The 20,727-nt window shown below is 28.2% G+C and overlaps 1 protein-coding gene across 4 annotated transcripts in view; it reads right to left on the bottom strand.

Moving 5' to 3' along the window:
* Window positions 1-20,727, bottom strand: part of LOC122504403 — a 361,846-nt gene that overhangs the window by 73,980 nt on the left and 267,139 nt on the right. For all 4 annotated transcript variants that reach the window (XM_043615525.1, XM_043615520.1, XM_043615504.1 and 1 more), the window contains exon 3: window positions 20,056-20,257. In XM_043615525.1, coding sequence (XP_043471460.1) covers window positions 20,056-20,257 — 202 coding nt within the window. The remainder of the gene's footprint in view (window positions 1-20,055; window positions 20,258-20,727) is intronic.

Genomic DNA, 20,727 nt, shown 5'->3' on the forward strand with positions numbered 1-20,727 from the left:
GTAGGCGAACATAGTCAGTAGAGCTGTGCAAAATTCGAACCGAACCGAGTTTAGTTCGGTTTTGGGGCGCCGAAATGTCGAATGTCGAATATTCGACATCCGAACTGGGCTAGTTCGAATGTCGAAAAACCGACATTCGAACTAAGCTAACTCGAATGTCGAATTTTCGACATTCGAACTAGGCGAAAAAATTCGAACAGTTCGGTTCGAATTATTTTGCACAGCTCTAATAGTCAGGTTTGGACCTTTTTCAAGGTAGGACCCATGCTATTTTTTAAATAAGAACACTGGTAATTAAAAAAAAATACAAAAAATGTTCAAAAGGTGGTCCAACCCTGACTATTTTCCCTTATAAATTAAATAAAAGTAAACGAATAGAATAAATGTGACGTGCTCCCAAGAAAAGTACATAAGAAAAAAATTGTTAGTTATATTTATTATTTTTAGAGCAAAAATAAAGAAAGAAAATTAAAAAACTATTACAAATTATTGGTGTTCAATACTTCATTACATATAAAATATTCAATAAAAACTGTTTTCAAGTTTAAATAATTAAAAAGAAACATTTAATCAAGATAAACCTAACACAAACATAATCTATAATTCGTTTGCTTCAAAGAGATATTTATTAATTTAAATTAATTAAACATTTATTAATATTTTAATGTAATTTTTTGACTTTATCACTCGGTGGATTATATATAAAAATTTGAGGTTAACCATCACTCCAAGGCAAATTTGATTCGGAGCGATAGTTAAGCTCAAAGCTTTATTTATAATTTATTATTTTATTTAACATCTTTTCTTGGGATTTTAATAACTTTATTGTTAATATCTTGGGATGAATAAAGTACATAAAATAAATAGAATAAGGCATTAAATCAAGTAGAAGTTGTCAGAATTCATCAAGGAGAAATAATGGAAAATTACAATCTCTCTACATAGCTGAAGCATTTCCAGTACTTCACTAAAATTAAATTCTGCATTTTGGAAAATGTTTGGCTTTATTTTGATTTCAGTTTATTTTCACCGCGGTAAAAGTCTTGGGTCCCAAAAAGCACTTACCATCAGAGGAATATTGCGACCGTTAACAACAAGGCACATCCAATTATAAGTGTGAAATTCATTGTTCTCGCAGGACCCCGTCGCCTGTCTGCTGTTCAAAATTCCCTTCCCTCTCCTCGCTCTCTACTTCTCCACTATTATCTTGAAAGTCTGCCAACTTTTTGGTGATACACGCTTGCTTCTCAACCATGTTACTTGAGAAAATTTTCTCCGAGCGTTAAAAAAAAAGAAAAAAAAATTACACCAACTTGAGAAACAATTGTACACGAATTTCTTTGGGGCAGATAGAAAAGAATTTTATTTCATCTCTCATACATGTTCACACACACGCACACATGGCGGATATAAAATTTCGTTTGAATAAAGTTATTTCGTATAGTATATCTTAAAAATAAATTAAATGTGTACGTGGAAGGCAAGAAGTCATAGTGCGTTATATATTGTGTGTAAATATTACGACATTGCATAAGGCGAATATGTAAATGGCTTTTTTTTAAATTAAATTTTTGTTCAATTAATATATTTGATTACAATAGAATTTCAAATTTAAAATAATCTGTAATTGTGTATTAATATTTAATTTGTTTATTAATGCATGTAATCAAATACTAAAGATACTAATATAATTATTTCAAATTTGAAATAAAATTAGATTAAAATAAAAATGAATGTCGTATATGTTCCATAAAATTTTAATTTACATTTTTTACAGTAAAATGTTATGTAGAAAAAAGTTAAATATGTGTAATAAAAAAAATTACGTTTCTCATTTAGTTTAATTTTATTTTTCAAAAATATGAAAATTAAAGTAAAACGAATGTCATCGTTAATTTTTCATTTTTTCTTTGCGATTTATCATTTTTGGAGAGAGAAAGAGTGTGTGCGTCACTTTGATAATAATTTAAATTTGGGAAAAATTTTATCGCACATGAAAAATGATTTAATGTTTTGGTCCACTTGTTGGGATGTAATCGTGTCAGTTCGACAGTTCACACAGAAGTGGAAATGCAAAATAACTGCTGAATTCATAGGATTACAAATTACTGGCGTAATTTTGCCGTCTCGTCGTCGAGTATCGCGGACACGATCTTCATAATGCTTCGTTTGCGAATGACGAATGATGTCCCACGCGATCTCATTCGTGCCGAGCGTGCTTGCTTTTTTTTCTTTCTCTCTCACACATTCATTCATTCATTCATTCATTGAAATGAATTATTCAACTAGCATCGATCGATCAGTCTCAAGAATTCTCGATCATTCGATGGAATGTTTTGTCTATACTTTTGGTTTGTCACTTTGTAGCTAATCCGTTAACTTTTCCGCGCACCGACCGTGTTTTCGATTTCGCATTCATCTTATTATTTTTTGCTGTTCAGTTATTATTCGTTATTTAGTTTTAATTTATTCAATTTATTCTGTTATTTTATTTTTTCTAATATTTTCTTATTTATTTTACTATTTATTTCTTTTTATTATTCAACTGTTAATTTCGTTATTTGTTTAATTTTGCTGTGATTGCTGTGACTATTGATTGATTGTAATATTGTTTATTTCGTTATCATTTTTAAAAATAAAATTATTTTTGTTTATTTATTTTTTTTAACTCTGGAGATGGAGAGTTTCTGCGTGACCGGATGTTGAGATTCAGAAGAGATCGAAATCATGGACTTTCATTCAAATCGATTTTGCGATTTGCGTTATACTTGATCATTTAATCATAACGTGAAACGATGTTTCATTTATCGCTGCTGTGCGGAGCAATTATCACGTAGTAGCATTAAATGCAACTTTAATCGTCAGTACCGTTCGAAGAATCCAGTCAACAATAATTATTGCACAACATAGCGTTGACACTACAAAAAAAACTCGTATTTTTCTCAGAATAAAAAAAACCAAATAAACGTTATTTTTTTAAAAAAGTTTTTAGCCCTTTTTTGCTTTTTAGTCCTATTTAGTTTTTTACTCTCTTTAAATTTTGGTCCTTCTTAATTTTTTTTTATTTATATTTTTTGTCCTTTTTGTCTTTTTTCTACGTCTTACTTAGTTTTTTATTCTTTTCTTTTGTTAGTTATTTATTATTTTTTTTGGTGCTGTAAATTTTTTTCCATTAATAATAAAAGCTTAAATAATATAACTTCTTGGCACGAAGAGATAAACAATTTGGAATTCAATTTTTCCCTTTAAAGGAGAGATAGAAACTCAGGAGAAATGGAATTGTGCAGAGAAAACTCGTTAAATTTTATAAGGGCTTTATGAAAATGGAAAAGGGTTTTCTGATTTGGTAATAGATTATCAGCGGAGCAAGTATATAAGACGTAAACATATGCTCTAGAGGTTGTTGTTGTTGAAAGCGCACACATATCAGATAAGGCTAAGGCTAATGATAACCCGCTCTAATCATACCTCTAGAAACCACAAGCATCTCTAGTGGTTAATGGTCAACGGAATCAAATGAGCTAGGGTGGTAACTTGACGAATCAAGGTGCAAGGTAAATGCTTACCTAAACACTCTCTTGAGGAATGCCAAGTGTACTTATTACCCTCCAAACAACAGTTCCTTCCCAACAAACTTCCACACACACATCAAACATATCCCAAAAAGATAAAAAAAAAATTTTAATAAAATTTTTAAAAAGTTTTAAAAATTTTTTTGTTTTTTACTTCTAAACAAAATTAGAAAATTGTTAAACAACTGTGATTAGGAAATAGAAAATTTATTTATTTTGCATTATTTTTGTTTATGAATCACAATTTTTTTAACAAAATTATTATTTTGTTTTAGAAAAAGAAGAAAAATATTTGCATAATTTCTATTTTTAATCTTATTTTATCTTATTTTTCCACAGGAATTAAGACATTTAAAAATTTCAAATTCAAACCTTTTTTAAATTAAACAACTTATAAAAGTAATGTTATAAAACATGAAGATATCGATTACTCCGAGTCGAAGACTCGGAGTGATTGATCTCTTCATGTTTTCTAATAATTAAAGATGACCAAGAGATAAAATCATTATTTTATATTATAAGAATATTGTTACTGTAACTTCATCAAAACTATTTTCATCATTTTAATTCAATTATTATTTTCTAGAATTTTAAACTATTTTTTATGAAAATAATTGAATGTTTGCATACAATTTTATTAAAAATTTTTTTAAATACCTAATTGAATTCTTTTTGGGAAATTTTATTAAAATAGTAGATATTGAAAATAATTGAAATTAGGACAAGAATTTTTTTTGACATTTATGAAAATAATTAAACTTTAAAAGAAGAATTTTGTTATTTGTAAAGATAATTGGGATTTTTACGAGAATTTTTTAAAAATTTTGAACATGCGGTTGTATTTTATAAGAGGTGTTTGATATTTAATATTTGAAAAATTGTTTGGAAATATTTTCGAAATTTATTCCTGACTTCTATTACTTTGAATATTGTTTCTCATTTCGATAATGCAAATAGGGGAGAGTGGGGCAAGACGGGGTTCACAAATTAAGCAAAAACAAAGAGAAATAAGAGAAGTTAAGAAAACTACTTAAATCAAGACTGAATAAAATAAAAGTCGCCAAAAAGAAAAAAGTTTGTCAGGTTAAATCATCAATTAGCGATGGTATAAAGTGGAAAATACACCTTGTCTCTATTGCAATGGTTATTATTTAGACTCAAATGGAGGCTGGGCTGCTTTTTTTGTCTGCGGCCAATGGGCTCACTGCAGTTATGCATGAAGATGAAGATGCAACCTTTACTTGTGAAATTTGTCGACAGAAATAGGTTGCTTTCTTGAGTACCCAATCTTACCCGCCGGTGGGGCAAGATGGGGAGATTTGCAATTTTTTCAATATTATTAATTATAAGCTTTTTTAAGAAACAGATGGCCTTTGTACGCCTTTTTTACGAAAGACTGATTCCCAAAGATGATAATTAAAAATAATAATAAAGTATATATTCGATAATTTCCTTTTTTTGCGCTTTAAACCTTAAGTACCCCGTCTTGCCCCACTCTCCCCTAAGTATATTATATATAATATTGTTATTAAAATTGTTCTAATTCCGCGAATGGGACGAACGATTGAACATTAATCCCGTAAATTCGCATCGCTCTCTTATCCCGGGGAAATATGTCCGGTCAAAACGTGTTCATTCGAGTCGAGTAATGTAGTGTGAATTTTCGAGCATAGAGTTGAGCCTCTCGCAAAAGCATCGCTTTCGAGAGGTTCGCATAATTCGTTACCCGGTTACGGTACACAAGGCATACGTCATATCCAGAGAGGCGTGGTGCATGTTTTTTTTTCTTTTTTTGACAACTACACACAGAAAAGCGAGTGTTGTTTTTGATGCGGGTAAATTTTGGTAGGGTAATTTTAGTGAGGATAAATTTTCTATAATAGAAAATTTACCTTATTTTCGGTGTTAAAATAACACTTCCGAGCTAAAGTTTGATGCAGACACTTTTAACACCGAATTCAGTGTTAAAATAACACTCACTTTTTTCTGTGTATATCACTTTCGGAAAATTTCTGTTCTTCAGCTAATACATTTCCCTCTTTTATTTTTTTCAAATGTCTCTACCATTCTCAAACTATTTATAAACAGAAAAGAAAAATTTAAAGTCAGTTTTAAATTTCTCCAATTATTTAAAAACAAAAGCATGTATTTATTTAAAATAAAAAATATAATTTCTCCAAATATTTGTAAAAGGAAAAACAATATAAATCTCTGAAACTACAGTTAACTCTCGATAAATTGAATCTCAAAGGGCATAAAAAAGATTCAAGTTATCCAGAGTTTTTTTATCGTCTGTATCAAAATTTGTTCAAGGGACTAAAACCAACTTTATAATTTGTCAATTAATATTATCAAGAGATTACTGTACTCTCTCTAAATCTGAATATGTGAAAATCCACATATTTGTACGTTATAAGTCGTCTTCTCGATCAATAAGTGCATATACACTTATAATAAGTGAAATTTCACTCAGAATAAGTGAAAAATTCACTTATTTGTAAGTGTATATGCACTTATTGATCGAGAGGACGACTTATAACGTACAATAAGTGAAATTTCACATATTCAGATTTAGAGAGCTTGTAAGTAAAAAATTGAATTGATAAAAGTATTTGCAATCAGAAAAAAAACGTAAATTAAATATTAAACTTCTGAAACTATTCGTGAAAAGAAGAAATACTTTTGTATATTATTTAAAAAAATCTATTTAAAAATTCAAATTGAATTTAGAATTACTTTTAAAATACAGAATCAATCTTGAACTAAGGGTTTTAATTTATAGTTTAATTTCGCTAAAATGCGGATAGAAAAGTGTTTATCACTCCATTAACTTGACTTAAGGACTCTTATGGCGTCAAGGCACGTTCTTAAAATAAAATTCTTCCTGAGCAATGGGATACTAAATGTTAGTTGGATAAAAGAGTACGTTTTAATTGATACTAAACTCACGTAATTCAGTTATTCTGCGAAACCTAAAATAACTTTTATTGTATTTCTCGAAAATTATTCTCATTATATACTTAATTCAAAAATTAATTATCATTCTATATTATAATTAAACAAATCATCTATTAATAATTTAATTTTCCGTAGTATTATTTCCTTGAATTCGACGAAATTAATTATCAATGAATAAAAAATATATCCTCTTGTTAATTGAAATAGTTAAATGAGTAATAAACGAAGTAAATACGAAATGGAAGGAAAGAATTGTATTTTTCGAAATAGAAAAAGAGATCTAAATGACACGATAAATGATGCAAAAAAGGACAATTTTTCATAAAGGAAAATTTAATTAAGTGGAAAAAAAGAAGAGAGGAAGAGAAAGATATATATGTATATATATATATATATACAATTTATTTATTTCCATCTATTAAGTAAATGTCTATGGCGGAGGTTATACGGTGTCGGTTCGTGGTTTGCTCATTAATGAAGATAAACTGTAGAGCTCGTTTTCAACAAGCTCCCGAGCTGAACTAAATTGGAGGTTTTCTGTGAACTCGTGAATGTCAAGAAGAGGTAATCGAATGAGAAAAGTATATTGCCTTCTCGTTGTTGTAAAATGCATAATGCACTTATCCCGACGACACGTGAGAAATCTTGGCAAGTCGTCGTTACCGCGGGCGGAAAGGCTTTATATTATTCAAGAGGCGGCAAGACCGACTTAGATTCAGATACGGCAGTCCAAGCGCGTGAAAAGAAAAAGCATCTTTGAAACAGCAGACAAAGTCATAATCTCTTCTCGTTTTATATTTATATATATATATATATATATATATATATATATATATATATATATATATATATATATATATATATATATCCCTCCCGAAGTGTACATAGAAGATCGAAAATAACGAGTCATGCTCGCTTTAATTTTCACCGATTATTTTTATCTTTACGTGTCATCTGAAAATGTTTGTAATTCTAATCAATATATATATATATATATATATGAGAAACCTATTCTGGTTTTCTTAGTTTAATGAAGTTCAAGGTATTTGTTTTTTCGTAAGGGAAAAGAACGGAAAGTAGGAAGTAATTAAAGGACTAATTGAAGCAAAATATTACTTAAGTATTATCTGTGATATCACATTGTTTAGAGCTGTTTTTAAATTATACTCTTCCTCCCCCTCCACCCTTTCTATCGAGGTATTCTATTTCTTTCAATTATTTTATCTCTTTATTATGCTACACTGAATTTTATTATCTCTGCATAGTGTTACTTTCCATTATCTTTCGCCTTTTATTATGTCAAATCTGCTGGTTAAAATTATTCCTAATGGAATTTTTATGCATTTTGATAATGCCATGATTATTATAATTATATCCATTTAAATTTAAATTATAATAATTGTACTTAATTTTTTGTTATTGTTTATTATAATATTATTTTTTAAATTTATATCATTTTTATTTTTATTATTAATTATTATATTTATTAATATTTTCCATGTTGTTGATATCACCAACTTCTTTATTTTTATTAATATTTTTATGCAATTAAAACTAAAATACCATTATTGTTCTTCTTATTTCTTTACTATCTTAGGCCTCGAACTCACGCAACTATTCATACTTTTTGCCACTTTTTTCACCGCATACAATTATTTAGCTAATATTTTTACAAACAAGTTACTGACACTTATTTCGTTAAAAAAAGCCACTAATGGTACTATTTCTTAAACCAAGATTTTAAATATTAATTTATTTAGTAGGTAAAGAAATTCATTTTAAGACTCTAAAAAATTGAAGACCATAAAAATATCGCAAATTAAAAAATTAACTAAAAAATTAAATTTTAATCCATTTATATTAATTGTTAAAGTCTCTAAATTCAATGTCAGATTATAAAATTACGAACAACTTGAGATTCAATATGGAGATGATGATCTAGGCATTCTCAAGTGGAAAAATTAAACCACTACTATTTTATTCCTCAAAAACTTTTTTATAATTAAAAAATTTATTGTGAGAACAATTTAAAAGTTATCTCTATTGTGGACATTTATAACTTTTTCTATTTTGTATTCAAACACAATACTCAGTATTTACAAATAAATAATATGCGACTATTTGCAATTATTACGAAAATTTTAATGACACTTTTGATACTATTTTTTATTTCTAAATTCAGTGCGAGTCCTGCTATCTATTTATTTATCTAGCCCTTTATTTAAATTTTATTTATTTATCTATCTATTTATTTATTTAAACATTATTATTCGTTAATTACACTTGGCGTTCAAAATTATTGATAGTTTTTATATTTTTAAAGTGAACAGATCTTTTTCGATGTATAACAAAGGTATACAATATAAATACTGTTTCCACAAAGTACTCTCGAGATATTATTTTTTAACAGTTACTTGTTACCGAAGCTTTATATTATTTTTGAATGTTAATAAAAATTTCAAAAGCACATTTTCAATCCAACAGATAAATACAAAAATAAATCCAAAATATACGATTCGTAATCAGTACAATGGTAATAATTAATTATTAAAAATCATGCTTTATGACAAAAATACAAAAAATTACGAATATAATTTTTTTTAACGAAAATAATAAAAACTAATGATTAATGATAGTATTATATAAATAATGTATTTATTTTGGTCAATAATTAGTAATGAATATTGAGTGATTTACAATCTTTGATCAGTTAAAAATTAAAAATTCGAGTTCCTTGAAGGTTATTTGTTAATAAAAATGAGCTTTGCGGCAATTAAGTTTTTCTGATGAAGTACGCATTTATCCCCGGAAGTAAGCGTTCATTAGGGGAAAAATAATTAATTATATTTTACACTGCTTTTCTAATATCGCAACATCCTGCTCATAATTATCAGCCGCCTGATGAAAAATTAATATCTTTACTTCGATATTAAAAACATAAGACCGTGAATTTACAATGTTTCGGGAAATAAAATTTTTCCACTTATTAAAAATTATAAATTAAATAAAACTAATTGAAACTTATTTTTCCTACGTGCAAATTAACTTTCCGTTAAAAAGAGAAAAAATTTGTAAACGTTACAAATATTATAAGAAAGTGTAGAGAGAAAGTAAAGTAGAAAAAAAATTCAAATAGCATAAGAACGAAAAATAGAAAGAAAAGACTACAATATGCGAAAAGTGTGCAAAAAAGTGAAAACTGCAAAAAAGTGACGAGAGCAAAAAAAAGAGTTCCAGAGAGTACAAAAAAGGTAACACAAAAGGTTGCAAAATGTTCAGAAAAAAAGTAAATAAAACAAAAAAGTTACCGAGTATAAAAAACTAGGCTACAAAATGTGAAAACGGGTAATACAACAGTTGAAAAAGAAGAATAAATATTGTCAGGAAAAAAAAATTTTTCACAGAATGTGGAAAAAGGTAACAGTTTTGAAAGTAAGAAGAAGAAGGAGAGAAACTTTTGTGCATAAATTGAAAAGTTAAGAGTAGAGAGAAGTCTGTAAAGGTAAATTGAGTGTTATACATTATAGAAAACGTTGCGTGAAGCTGCGAGTGGACCACCAATCTTGGACTCGTTCGCTCTCACACGTAACCAGATATTATAGGTTACGAGTGTACGAATATATAGCTTGCGTACATACGTTTTGTTAGCAATGCTCGCAACGTACATTACATGTAGAAACAGAGGCACGCCCAGCCCTCTCATTCAACCCCCTCATTAAAGAGGGACCTCATTATACAACTACGCACAGCACGTAGAGAGAGAGAGAGAGAGACCTTGCCACGATTATATTACATATTATTTGTAATTGATTGCCGCACATGTATAACTTGAACATGGCTCTTAAACAATAAAATCATTACCGGGCTAACAAGTATCACGTCAATGGAACGGCAATAATAACCTATCTCGTTCCATTTTGTGTACCTATATATATTGAGAGAGTAGGAATGGTCCTGCGTTAGAACTGCATGCTCCATCGATTTATTCTCTCTTCTCCTCTTCTTCAATAGCGAACAATATCGCTCTCAGTGAAGAGCACTTCTCCACTATAGGTACGCGCCGGATATTTACCGGTTACTTGTGGATCATCCTTGATTATAGAGCATCGAACTCAAGTGCACCTCTCCATTTGCCTTTTCATATCATATACTATATATAATACCTACATACTTGCTATATATATATATATATATATATATATATAAACAATATTGCCCCTAATTTTTCCACCGAATAGTACTAAACTACAAAGAAATAACTTCGAATCATTTTTTTCTACTGCAAATCACTTTTGACTAGTTTCATATTGAGTACTCTCTAAATTTGAATCAGTTAGAAATCATAGTTTTAACTGGCAATCACGAACTGACTTTTTGCTTCTGAATTAGTTAAAAATAAGTGATTGCCAGTGAAGAAAATGACTGATTTTCAGTAAAAGATAAATTGAAAATTATTTCACGTGAAAAAGTAAATATTTTTCGGGAGTGATTGACTAATTTACACTGAGAAAACATTATACTTAAATAAAATACAAACATAATTTTAGATGATTTTGTGTACCTAATTGAAATTAGATTGAATAACCTTCATCTCAATATATAGAAAGTATCTACTGCTTTGATTCAAAAGTATTATTTGTTTGAATAATTATATTTAATTCAAATATATTTGCTGTTTTATTTTGAACAAAATATATGTTTAAAAATTTTATGTTTAAATTAAATATATTGTTTCTTTAAAGAAACTAAAAAATATGTTTCAATTAAAATTAAATATGTTTGACTGTATAGCAAAGATATTTTAAGTTTGATTTAAACAAAATTTGTTTGAATCAAATAAATCGTTTTTTCAGTGGAATCAGTTTTGTTTCTTTAAATCAGTTATTTTGAACTAATTTAAATTTGGAGAGTACACTTCAATTTGAGTTAAGTTTATAAATTTCAATAGTCACTCAAAATTTTCCTGGAATCGATAACCGAGGAGCATGAATATTCCATGTAAATTATTATTTTTTAGAGCATTTATTTGACAGAATATTATTTGATAGAATTTTTGTAAAGGTAAATTAAAAAATGCCGGTTATAAATTAACATGAAAAAGCTTAACGAAATTTAAAATTCAATTACTTTCAAAAATATTATAGAAAAATTCAATTATTTCAATAATTTTCAATTCTTTATAAACATTCAATTATCTTTAAAAAATAAAATTAGAATATTTTAATAACCTAATTTTTCAGAATTTTTAATTAAAATTATTCAAAACTTAAATAATTTTTAAATAAATATTCAAATATTTATTTTCACTTTAACCTTTTTTCATTTCTTTACTGAAATTAAAATTTTTAAAAATTTTAGTTTGAAACCTTGTGAAATTCAATTATTTCTAGCAATTGTAATTATTTTTAACTAAAATATTTCCCTACTTAGCAGAGTTAGTCCTATATTTTTTCTTCATTTTAATTTTCAAATTTAAAGAAAATTATTCCAGAGTTTAATTATTTACAAAAATAAAGAAAATCAAGGTATTGTCTTAAATTTTCATTACGATTCAAAACTTTTTAAGGTGAAAAAAAATTGATCAAAAATTCAAAGTTTTCAAATATTTCAAAAACGATTTTGCACAATAAAAGAAACAAATTTTTTCGTAGTAATTTTAGAAAATTAATATTTTTACATAATTTAGATAAAATTTATTGCTTTATTTCAACTAAGACGACCGAGTGATAAAATTATTAGATTCAAATAAACGATTTCTTGTTTTATATCAACAAGATGATTTTTTATTTAAATAAAATAAATAAATAAATTTTATTAATAAATTGTATTTGATAAACTTTCTATTTAATTAACGTATTTAAAAGATATCTATTTTAAACGAATTTAAATTTATCAGAAAATGTAGGCCGAAATCTTTCTACCAAATGTTTTAAAGAGTTAAATTTTGAAATTTAAAGAGTTATATTCAATGTCAATTAGTTCAAATAAAAACTGAAAAATTTTATTCGTACAAATATAAAGTGAAGACTATTGATAAAATAGAAATTTTGACATTTAGAAGTTTAAGTATTAAAATAAAATTCTGTTAAATGAGAATTAACAGAACCTTTATTAAATTAAATTTAATAAAATTAAGTTAAAATTTGATTAGATTAGATTTATTTTAAACAAAATTTTGTCAATTAGAAAATTCTAACAAGTAATGATTAGGTGCCGCCTAACATTATATTCATAGTATAAAATTCTTACATAGCACAAATTCGGATTACTTTGAACTCGAAAATTTTAAATTCAACTGCGTATGAAAATTGTATCTATTAAAATTCTGTCAAATAAATATTCTAACTAATAAATTTTATGCGATATTCATGCGCCTCCAGGGATCCTGGTCAGAATTTTAAATTTCCAGGTTAAGAGCACTTGCAAAATAATTTTGAATTAACCTCTTCGTAGACTGGTGAGAAAATAGTTTTCATGTTCTAAGAAGGGTCAAAAAATGTATCTACAAAAATATGAATGAGTTAAATTTTTCTGTTTTTCGTCATTTTTATTATTGATTTTAAAATTTATATAGATTGCTGAATTTGACTCTTTCATGAAAATTCAGAAATTCAAAATAGTGGACCTATTTATATCTAAAAATATTTACTAATGGGTTTTCGGGTTCACTGAATATCTAAATTTAATGTCAAATTAAAAAAATTCAAAATGACGGATTCAATACGGCAACCAAAAAATTTTAAAATCAACACATTAGCTTGACACTTGTTAGTTGGGATTTTTACGGTTGCTAAATTGAAATTTTATGTCCGAATTAAAAAATTCAATATACCTAAACTGGCGAAATTTTTAAAGTTGACGCGTTTCAATCAAAAATAATTACCAGACGTTTCTGAGAATTTGCCAACGAGTGGAATTCTCATTTAACAAATAATAACCATCAAAATTTTGTAGTAAAAACTATAAAGATTCAAACGAATGCATTCAAATTGAATATTTTTGATCGCCATATTAGATCCGCCATTTTGAATTTTACAAATCTGACGTTAAATTCGAAATGCGCGACTTGAACTAATTTACAATAGTAAGAATTTTTACTAATTTTTTGCATTAAAAATTTAGTAAGAAGAATTCGAACTACATAACAATGCAGTAATATTTTACTAAAAATTGATGAATATTCTTACTAATGTAAATTAGTGACTCATTTTTTATTGATTCAGATGGAATAGGACGTAAAAAAGAAATCTAAATTGCGAGAAAAATTTCGTAAATTTAACTCTTGATTATTCCCCATGATCCTTTATTCCTGTTTTTCAATTTTTTTCATCACCTTCCAATACATTTCATTTCCTATAAAAAAGAAGAGACACAAATATTGCCTATTGGAAAATAGAGAATAATGTATAACTAACTATTCATTTACCATTTTTAGCTCGCATTTTTTTCGGAATTTATTTTTTTTATTTTCTTTCCCCTTTTTTTCATTGGCAATGTATCAGCCAACGAGAATGTATTTCGAACTCTCGCTTCTCTGACAGTATATACATATATGTCCCTTTCTCCCTCCTGGTGGACCATTGCGGTCAACACCAAAATTGCCAATGCGAGCAACCAATAACTTTCTATCGATTCACCCGACTCTGGTGTTCGAACGACCGGAAACGATAGTGTGTAGTAGTTTCCACTGTCACGTGGGACGCACTGTTATTTCTATGAAAATTGGTCTGATTTTGCGAGATCGGGCTAAAGTAAACATTTCGGAATATATCACAAATTTACACACACGTTGTGTGTGCTCTCGATTTGTTTATTAATTCGATATCCTCTTTGACAAGTCAAACGATGATCCAATCTATCAATGCTCGTCAATATTGGCGCAGAAATTTTAAATGTACTGAGTGTTTTTTTCTTCCCTCGCAAATTACATTTTAACTAATTTAGATTAATTTTTAACTCATTTTAATCGATGTTTTCTTTATATTTTTGCGAGTAAATGAATTTTAACGCGTTTTATCGTGGAACTAAATTTTGAAATAATTTCGAATATTTTTTCTTTCACTTTTGATTTAATTATTGGAATCAAAATCGCAAATGTATAAAAAATTTTAGTTTTCACTGATCAGGAAAGTCATTGAAATGTCAGAAATAGAAAAATTCATCAGTATTATCAGGAAAAGTTAGGGAATTTTTTCAATAAAAATAATATTCTTCTAGTAAGTGTTTAGAATATTTTTGGTGTCCCAGATAATTTTAAAAATCTTAAACTGTCAATGGATTTTTTTCACCTTAAAAAAATTTGATAATAATTTAATCTTCGAAAAATATTTTCAAAAAAACTAAAACTAATTAATACAGCGATGAATTTTAGTTAAAAATTCTAGAAAATAATTCAATGATGTTTTTAAAGAATTTTATTAAAGTTTTGAAAAATAATCTAATTTTCCAATACTTTCAATTTTAAAAATTATTAAATAAGTGATTTTAACGAAAAGTCGCAATTAAAGATATTCACAATTTTTTATAGGATTGAAAGAATAATATAAAAAAATTCAATTTCTTTGTCAAAAATAATTGAATTTTGAAAGAGTTAAAATTAAAATTTTTCGACATTAGTTATATTTGCAAAGACTTAAAATTTTAATTTCAAAAATAATTGAAGTTTCGGTGAATTTTTTTTGCAAAATTTAAAAAGAAGTCTAATTTTAAAAAAAATTTTAATTCTAGTTTTTGAACAGAAACGAATTCTTGAAAGTAATTAAAAATAATTAAGTATTTGAAAAAATTGCAATTTCTAAAAAGTTTTTCAAAACGAATGTATGATATTTTGAAAAATTGTTCTTAAATCTTTTAAAAACAATCGAGTTTTTGAGGAATTTTATTCGAAAATTTTGTAAATATCTGAATTTTATAGAGTTAGAATAAAAATGTATTAAAACATATATATGTAATATTTTCGAAAAGGTTCTCTTAAATTTTTTACAATTTACCGAGTTTTTGAGGAATTTTATTTAAAAAATTTGTAAATAATTGAGTTTCACGAATAGCTAAAATTAAAGTTTATTTTTGATATTCAAGGAAAAAGTCAAAGTTCTATATTTGGAAATAAGGGGAAACTTAGAGAGCAACCAAATCAAATTTTTGTACTAACACTGAGAATTCTTTGTCAGTTTTGAAATCAGAATCACTGAAATTTTTTTAATTTTTCTACCACTGTAAATTTTGAAGTATGAAATTGCAACCAATAGATACACAAAAAATCACAAATTTGTTTTAAAATTTTAATTTCGATTTAATTTTTGTCAATTAATTGCATTTTAAAATATTTTTAAATAACTTTTTTGAAAAATAATGTTTGGTATCAAAAACTTAGAAGTGACTACAATATTATTTTAAATTAAGATGCCTTCTTTTTATTGTGTGAATCAAAAAAGTTGTCTTCTATACTTTGCTCCAAGTTTTCAAATCAAAAACAAAAATATATTTTAAGCTTATCATATTTTAGAATCCATGTTAAAATTGTTGACAATTTTGATTTGAATTTAGGAATCAGATTTAAAATTGTCTTCAATTTAGATTTTAGTATCAGTTTAAATTTTGCTTTGGACTTTGGAATGAGAATCCCGTTTGTTAAGTCAGATTCCTGAAACGTATTTAAAGAGAAGTTTCCTACCAAAGCGAATCGTTGTCTTGATTGAAAATTACTCCCAAAACACTGTAAAAAGAAGTGTGTTTTAATGCATTTAGCCTTCAAATTTTTATGCACTTTAAAGTGCATAAAACAGTAAAATACATTACATTTGTGACCAAAACGCATGAGGGTAATGCACTTCAAAGTGTGTTCAGATCTGGGACATCATTTATGCACTTGAAGTGCATTCCAGTAACACACTTCTTTTTACAGTGAAGGAATGAAAAATGTGAATTTCGATTGAAGGTGAGTCTCGATAATTGTTTAATTGGACGTTTTAATGTGTGATATTAAAGAGTCCCCCGGATGCGAGTTTCTTGCAAAAGAAAAAGAAGAAGAAGAAGAAGAAGAAACGACACATTGCCACGCGAAGGAAGAAGAAACGGTTAAGGCTAGTAGAGTGTTGTCAGGAGGATTGTACGGAAGAAATACCGTTCCCATAGAATGTTAATGCGATCTTCAGCAGCAATCCCGGCGCACTGGCTCCTGTTACTCAGCCGACACCGGCTTTACGGTCGCACGCACGATGCATTGTTGCGTAATCCCCCTTCCCTTCATTCCTCCCTCGTGATTATCAAGAGAGTCTCGAGTGGTATATACGCAGATGATTCGATGAACTCTCTTGCACTGCGAGTTCGCGTGCAAAGAAGTCTTGTGTCTCGCAAGGATTCTCCCTAGAGGCTTGTTCCCCTTTTTCCGGGATTTCTTCCGGTTTCGTCTCAGAGGCCAACATCACGATTCACTCTCTTTTTTTGTTCACGTTTCTTTTCTTTTCTCTTTTCTTATATTTAACCTCTCTCTTATACCATACTCTTTCATGGAAAGCGAAAAAGTCTTGTACACCACTTTTGATACGGTTCCGCCTGCGACCTCTTGACCCTGAATGGGTCAACGTCAGGTTACCGCCAGTCTCGTTCCGAAGTCACAGACTGCTGGCAGAGACCTTTTCCTCCATTATATATATACACACTCTGATCGTTTCTCTCGAGTAAGAAAACCAAGCACGTTTCCTTCACGATGAGAAGCGTGTCGGAAATCTTGACTTCCTTAAAATCGTCTCTTTTTTCGAATCATCATCTCGTTTCATTAATTTCACTTCGTTATGCAATTTTCAAAAAGTCAAATTTCAAAATAAGCCGATAGTACAAAGCTTTTCTACCAGCGTGAAAATGGAAGAATGGGTAAAAGATGGCAAAATATGGTACCAAGATTGACAAAATGTGTCAAAATATTGCTAATGACCGAAGCCCATGGTTAAAGAATGACAACAACAAATATTAATTTTTCATTAAATCAACTGAAATAAACACAAATCCTTTCAATTTTTTATTTTTAAACTATGGGCAAAGTATGGCAATACATGAGGAGAAGAATTTGATATCCTTAGAAAAATTGTGTACCTATACCAATTAAATAAACGAAAACTAATTTCCTATAACTCTTTATCGCTACCCTCAAATTTACGATCAATTCCAACCAACCGATCGATTATTAGACTAGACACAAAATTATGATTCGCCCTTTCACCTATTATACACTCTCGATACGAGATCTCTATGATTAAAATTGCAATTATCACCAATTTCAATAAAAAAACAAAAGTCGTGAATGATAAACAAACAATTCGCTACTACAGAAAAGATGTAAAAAACAAGGAAACTATTAAAAAAAATTTTTTCGGGAAAAATAACCTGTGACAGGAGTAAAAAAAAACCCGTCAGTTCTGGGGCGTTAAAAGGAATGCTACTGGTCCAATTAGCGCTCGAGGTAAAAAAAAAAGGAAAAGGAAAAAAAACCGACAAAAAAGGTGAGGCGTGTTTTTTATTTATCGTTCCTCTATGACGATGCTTGTGAGATGCAATGAGAGTCTCCTACCTGAACATTACACAGTGCATTGCGAATGTAAACTCATAAACAACATATGACACGGAAAGAGTATTATTTATAACCAACTATAAAGTGGGAGTTTTTGATACGCATAATTGCCTCTGTTACGCATCCAAAAACCAATAAGATAGCAAAACCAAACTCAAGTTTACGTTTCACATTATCCAATAAATCTATTTTTATGTGCATTAATAAACTTTTATTTCAAATAAAAAAAAAATCTTTACAATCTCATTCATTGCACGTTTTATCGCTGATATTAAAAAAAACTGCAAGTAAATGACATAAATTTTCTGTTAACTTGTAGGTTCTATTTTTTCCCCTACTTAACTACTCGAAAATCATTTTTTGTTTTTTCATAAAACAAATATTTTAATTTTTCAATTAGTTAATATTAATTAATTAATAGTTAATAAATATAATTATTAGTATTAATTTTTGAATAACTTAATACATTTTTTAATAATTTTAATTTTTGAATTAAATTCAAATGAACTAAGAATTAATTTTAATTTAATTAAGAATTGGTTTTAATTTAATTGAGAATTAATTTTAAATTAATTAAATACAAATTAATATTTAGAATTAATTAAGAAGCGTGGAAGAGTGAGGGATGAAAATTTAGAAGTCAAAATTGAAGAAAAGTGTTTTGTTGCGTCCGTTAAAAAAATTCAACTAACGACGATAATTTCCGCGCTTTTCCAGTATTTCTAAGTGAATGTGAAAAAACTGTTATTTCCTAAGTTGACTTGAGTTGGCTTCTTATCCACGCGACCGTAACAAATGAGTAGACGCTTTTCGTAAAGTGATGTAAATGTCACACATAAGGGTTTCTTGAGCACTCGTAGAATTTTGGCTTGTGAAATAACTTTTTCTTAACTAAATATGTTCTACAGGTATATACTCAGAATAGCATTTATTATATAGAGACAGTTTACACCGTAAGCCTTAAATATAAGCCTCCGCGCGCATAAACGGATATTCCTCCAAGAACATATATTTGCGCCTGCGCGAACACGTGGTCAAGGCAAACTCTTTCACAACACAGCTGCAGGCAAACACTTTGCGCAGACGCGAGTATATGCTCATGGAGGCATATCCGTTTATGCTCGCGGAGACTTATATTTAAGGCTTACGGTGTAAACTCCTTCATAGTAGATAATACAATTAATATAATAATTAATATAGTAATAAATAGAATAAAAATAATAATAGATGGATTCTGCACGTCAGTTCAACACACTTATTTTCATGACTTGTTGGGATTTGGCTGTACTTTTGTAAATTTATTACGTTTATAGTGATAATCAACTCCACCAAATATTTTTTCAAAATTTTGAAAATTACCAAAAATATGGCATTTTCAAAATTTTTGTCTTTTTTTTAAAGTGCTATAACTTTGGTTTTAATTAACCGATTTTGGATTTTTAAAAAATGATTTCTTTGGTTTTAAGTATATTTTAAGTTAAAATTAATATAAAAAAAAAAAATTCAAAAAAATTTTTTTTTTGAAATTTTGAAAAATTAAATATCCGTTTTTGAAAAAACATCATCTTTGATTTTTTTCAAAATTTTACTAAATGTTAGGGCAAAAAATATGCTTTCATCTTGGGATCTCAAAGGGATTCGGAGTAAAAAAATAAAACGTAACCACAAATTACGAACATATGGGGCAAAATTCCTCAACTGTCCAGGTAAAACAATGAATTTTCTCTAAACTTTGCTAAAATGTTACTATTATTAGTAGAAGTGTAAATATTAATTTTTTTTGAATTTGATAAAATATTTTTTGAGTTATGGAGTTTCAAAATTTTGATTTTTTTGAAAATATCTTTTTTTCGATTTAATATATTAAAAGAATAATTGATTTGTAATAATAATGAATATAATATAGAGATGGAGAGACAGAGAGGGAAAGAAAAGACACTAAATAAGCAAAACACTCACCGACAGAGAAATTCCCTCTCGCCAAGACAAAGCTCTAAACAATGTTGACGCGATGACGCACTAGCGGTTCTCTTCGTGTGACCCTGAAGCCGATGTCCTTGCACTCTATCGATGCACCATGCTCGTTCACATGGCTTCACTGCTAAACAACTCTTTTGGGCGTAGATAGTGAATACCGGAAACTGAGATTGTGACAGCGCACCTGCAATAGGAAAAGCAAAAGACCTCAGCTTATAAGTTCTTCTCTCCCCCGTTTTCTCTTGTAAAAATCATATAATGCAAAGTATGCATTTGTGTTCGTGATGCTTAACAAGGCGGAAGTTAACTCTAACAGTCTATTATTTTACCATCCGCAAAAGCATCGAGAGTGCGCAAATTTAATAAACTAGACGTATATTCTTCTGTTTTTTTATCAAGATATGAAGTTACCGAAAAAACGAGAAATTATTTTTATGCCTTATTAGTAATAAGAAAAAAGATGGATGAACAAAAACTTTTTTTTATTTGTGTATTTTAAAATAAACTCGAGGAGTTGGTATTGTTTTATATGCACTCTGAAATAACTTGGTGGAGAGAATTTCAAGAGGTTTATGGGTACAGTAAACCCTCGTTAAGTGACCGCTTCAGGACTGTAGATTCTGTAGATCTTCAATAACAATCTTCCGGATAATT

Source organism: Leptopilina heterotoma, unplaced genomic scaffold (assembly GCF_015476425.1).
Source record: "Leptopilina heterotoma isolate Lh14 unplaced genomic scaffold, ASM1547642v1 Lhet_11, whole genome shotgun sequence".
Classification (NCBI taxonomy): domain Eukaryota; kingdom Metazoa; phylum Arthropoda; class Insecta; order Hymenoptera; family Figitidae; genus Leptopilina; species Leptopilina heterotoma.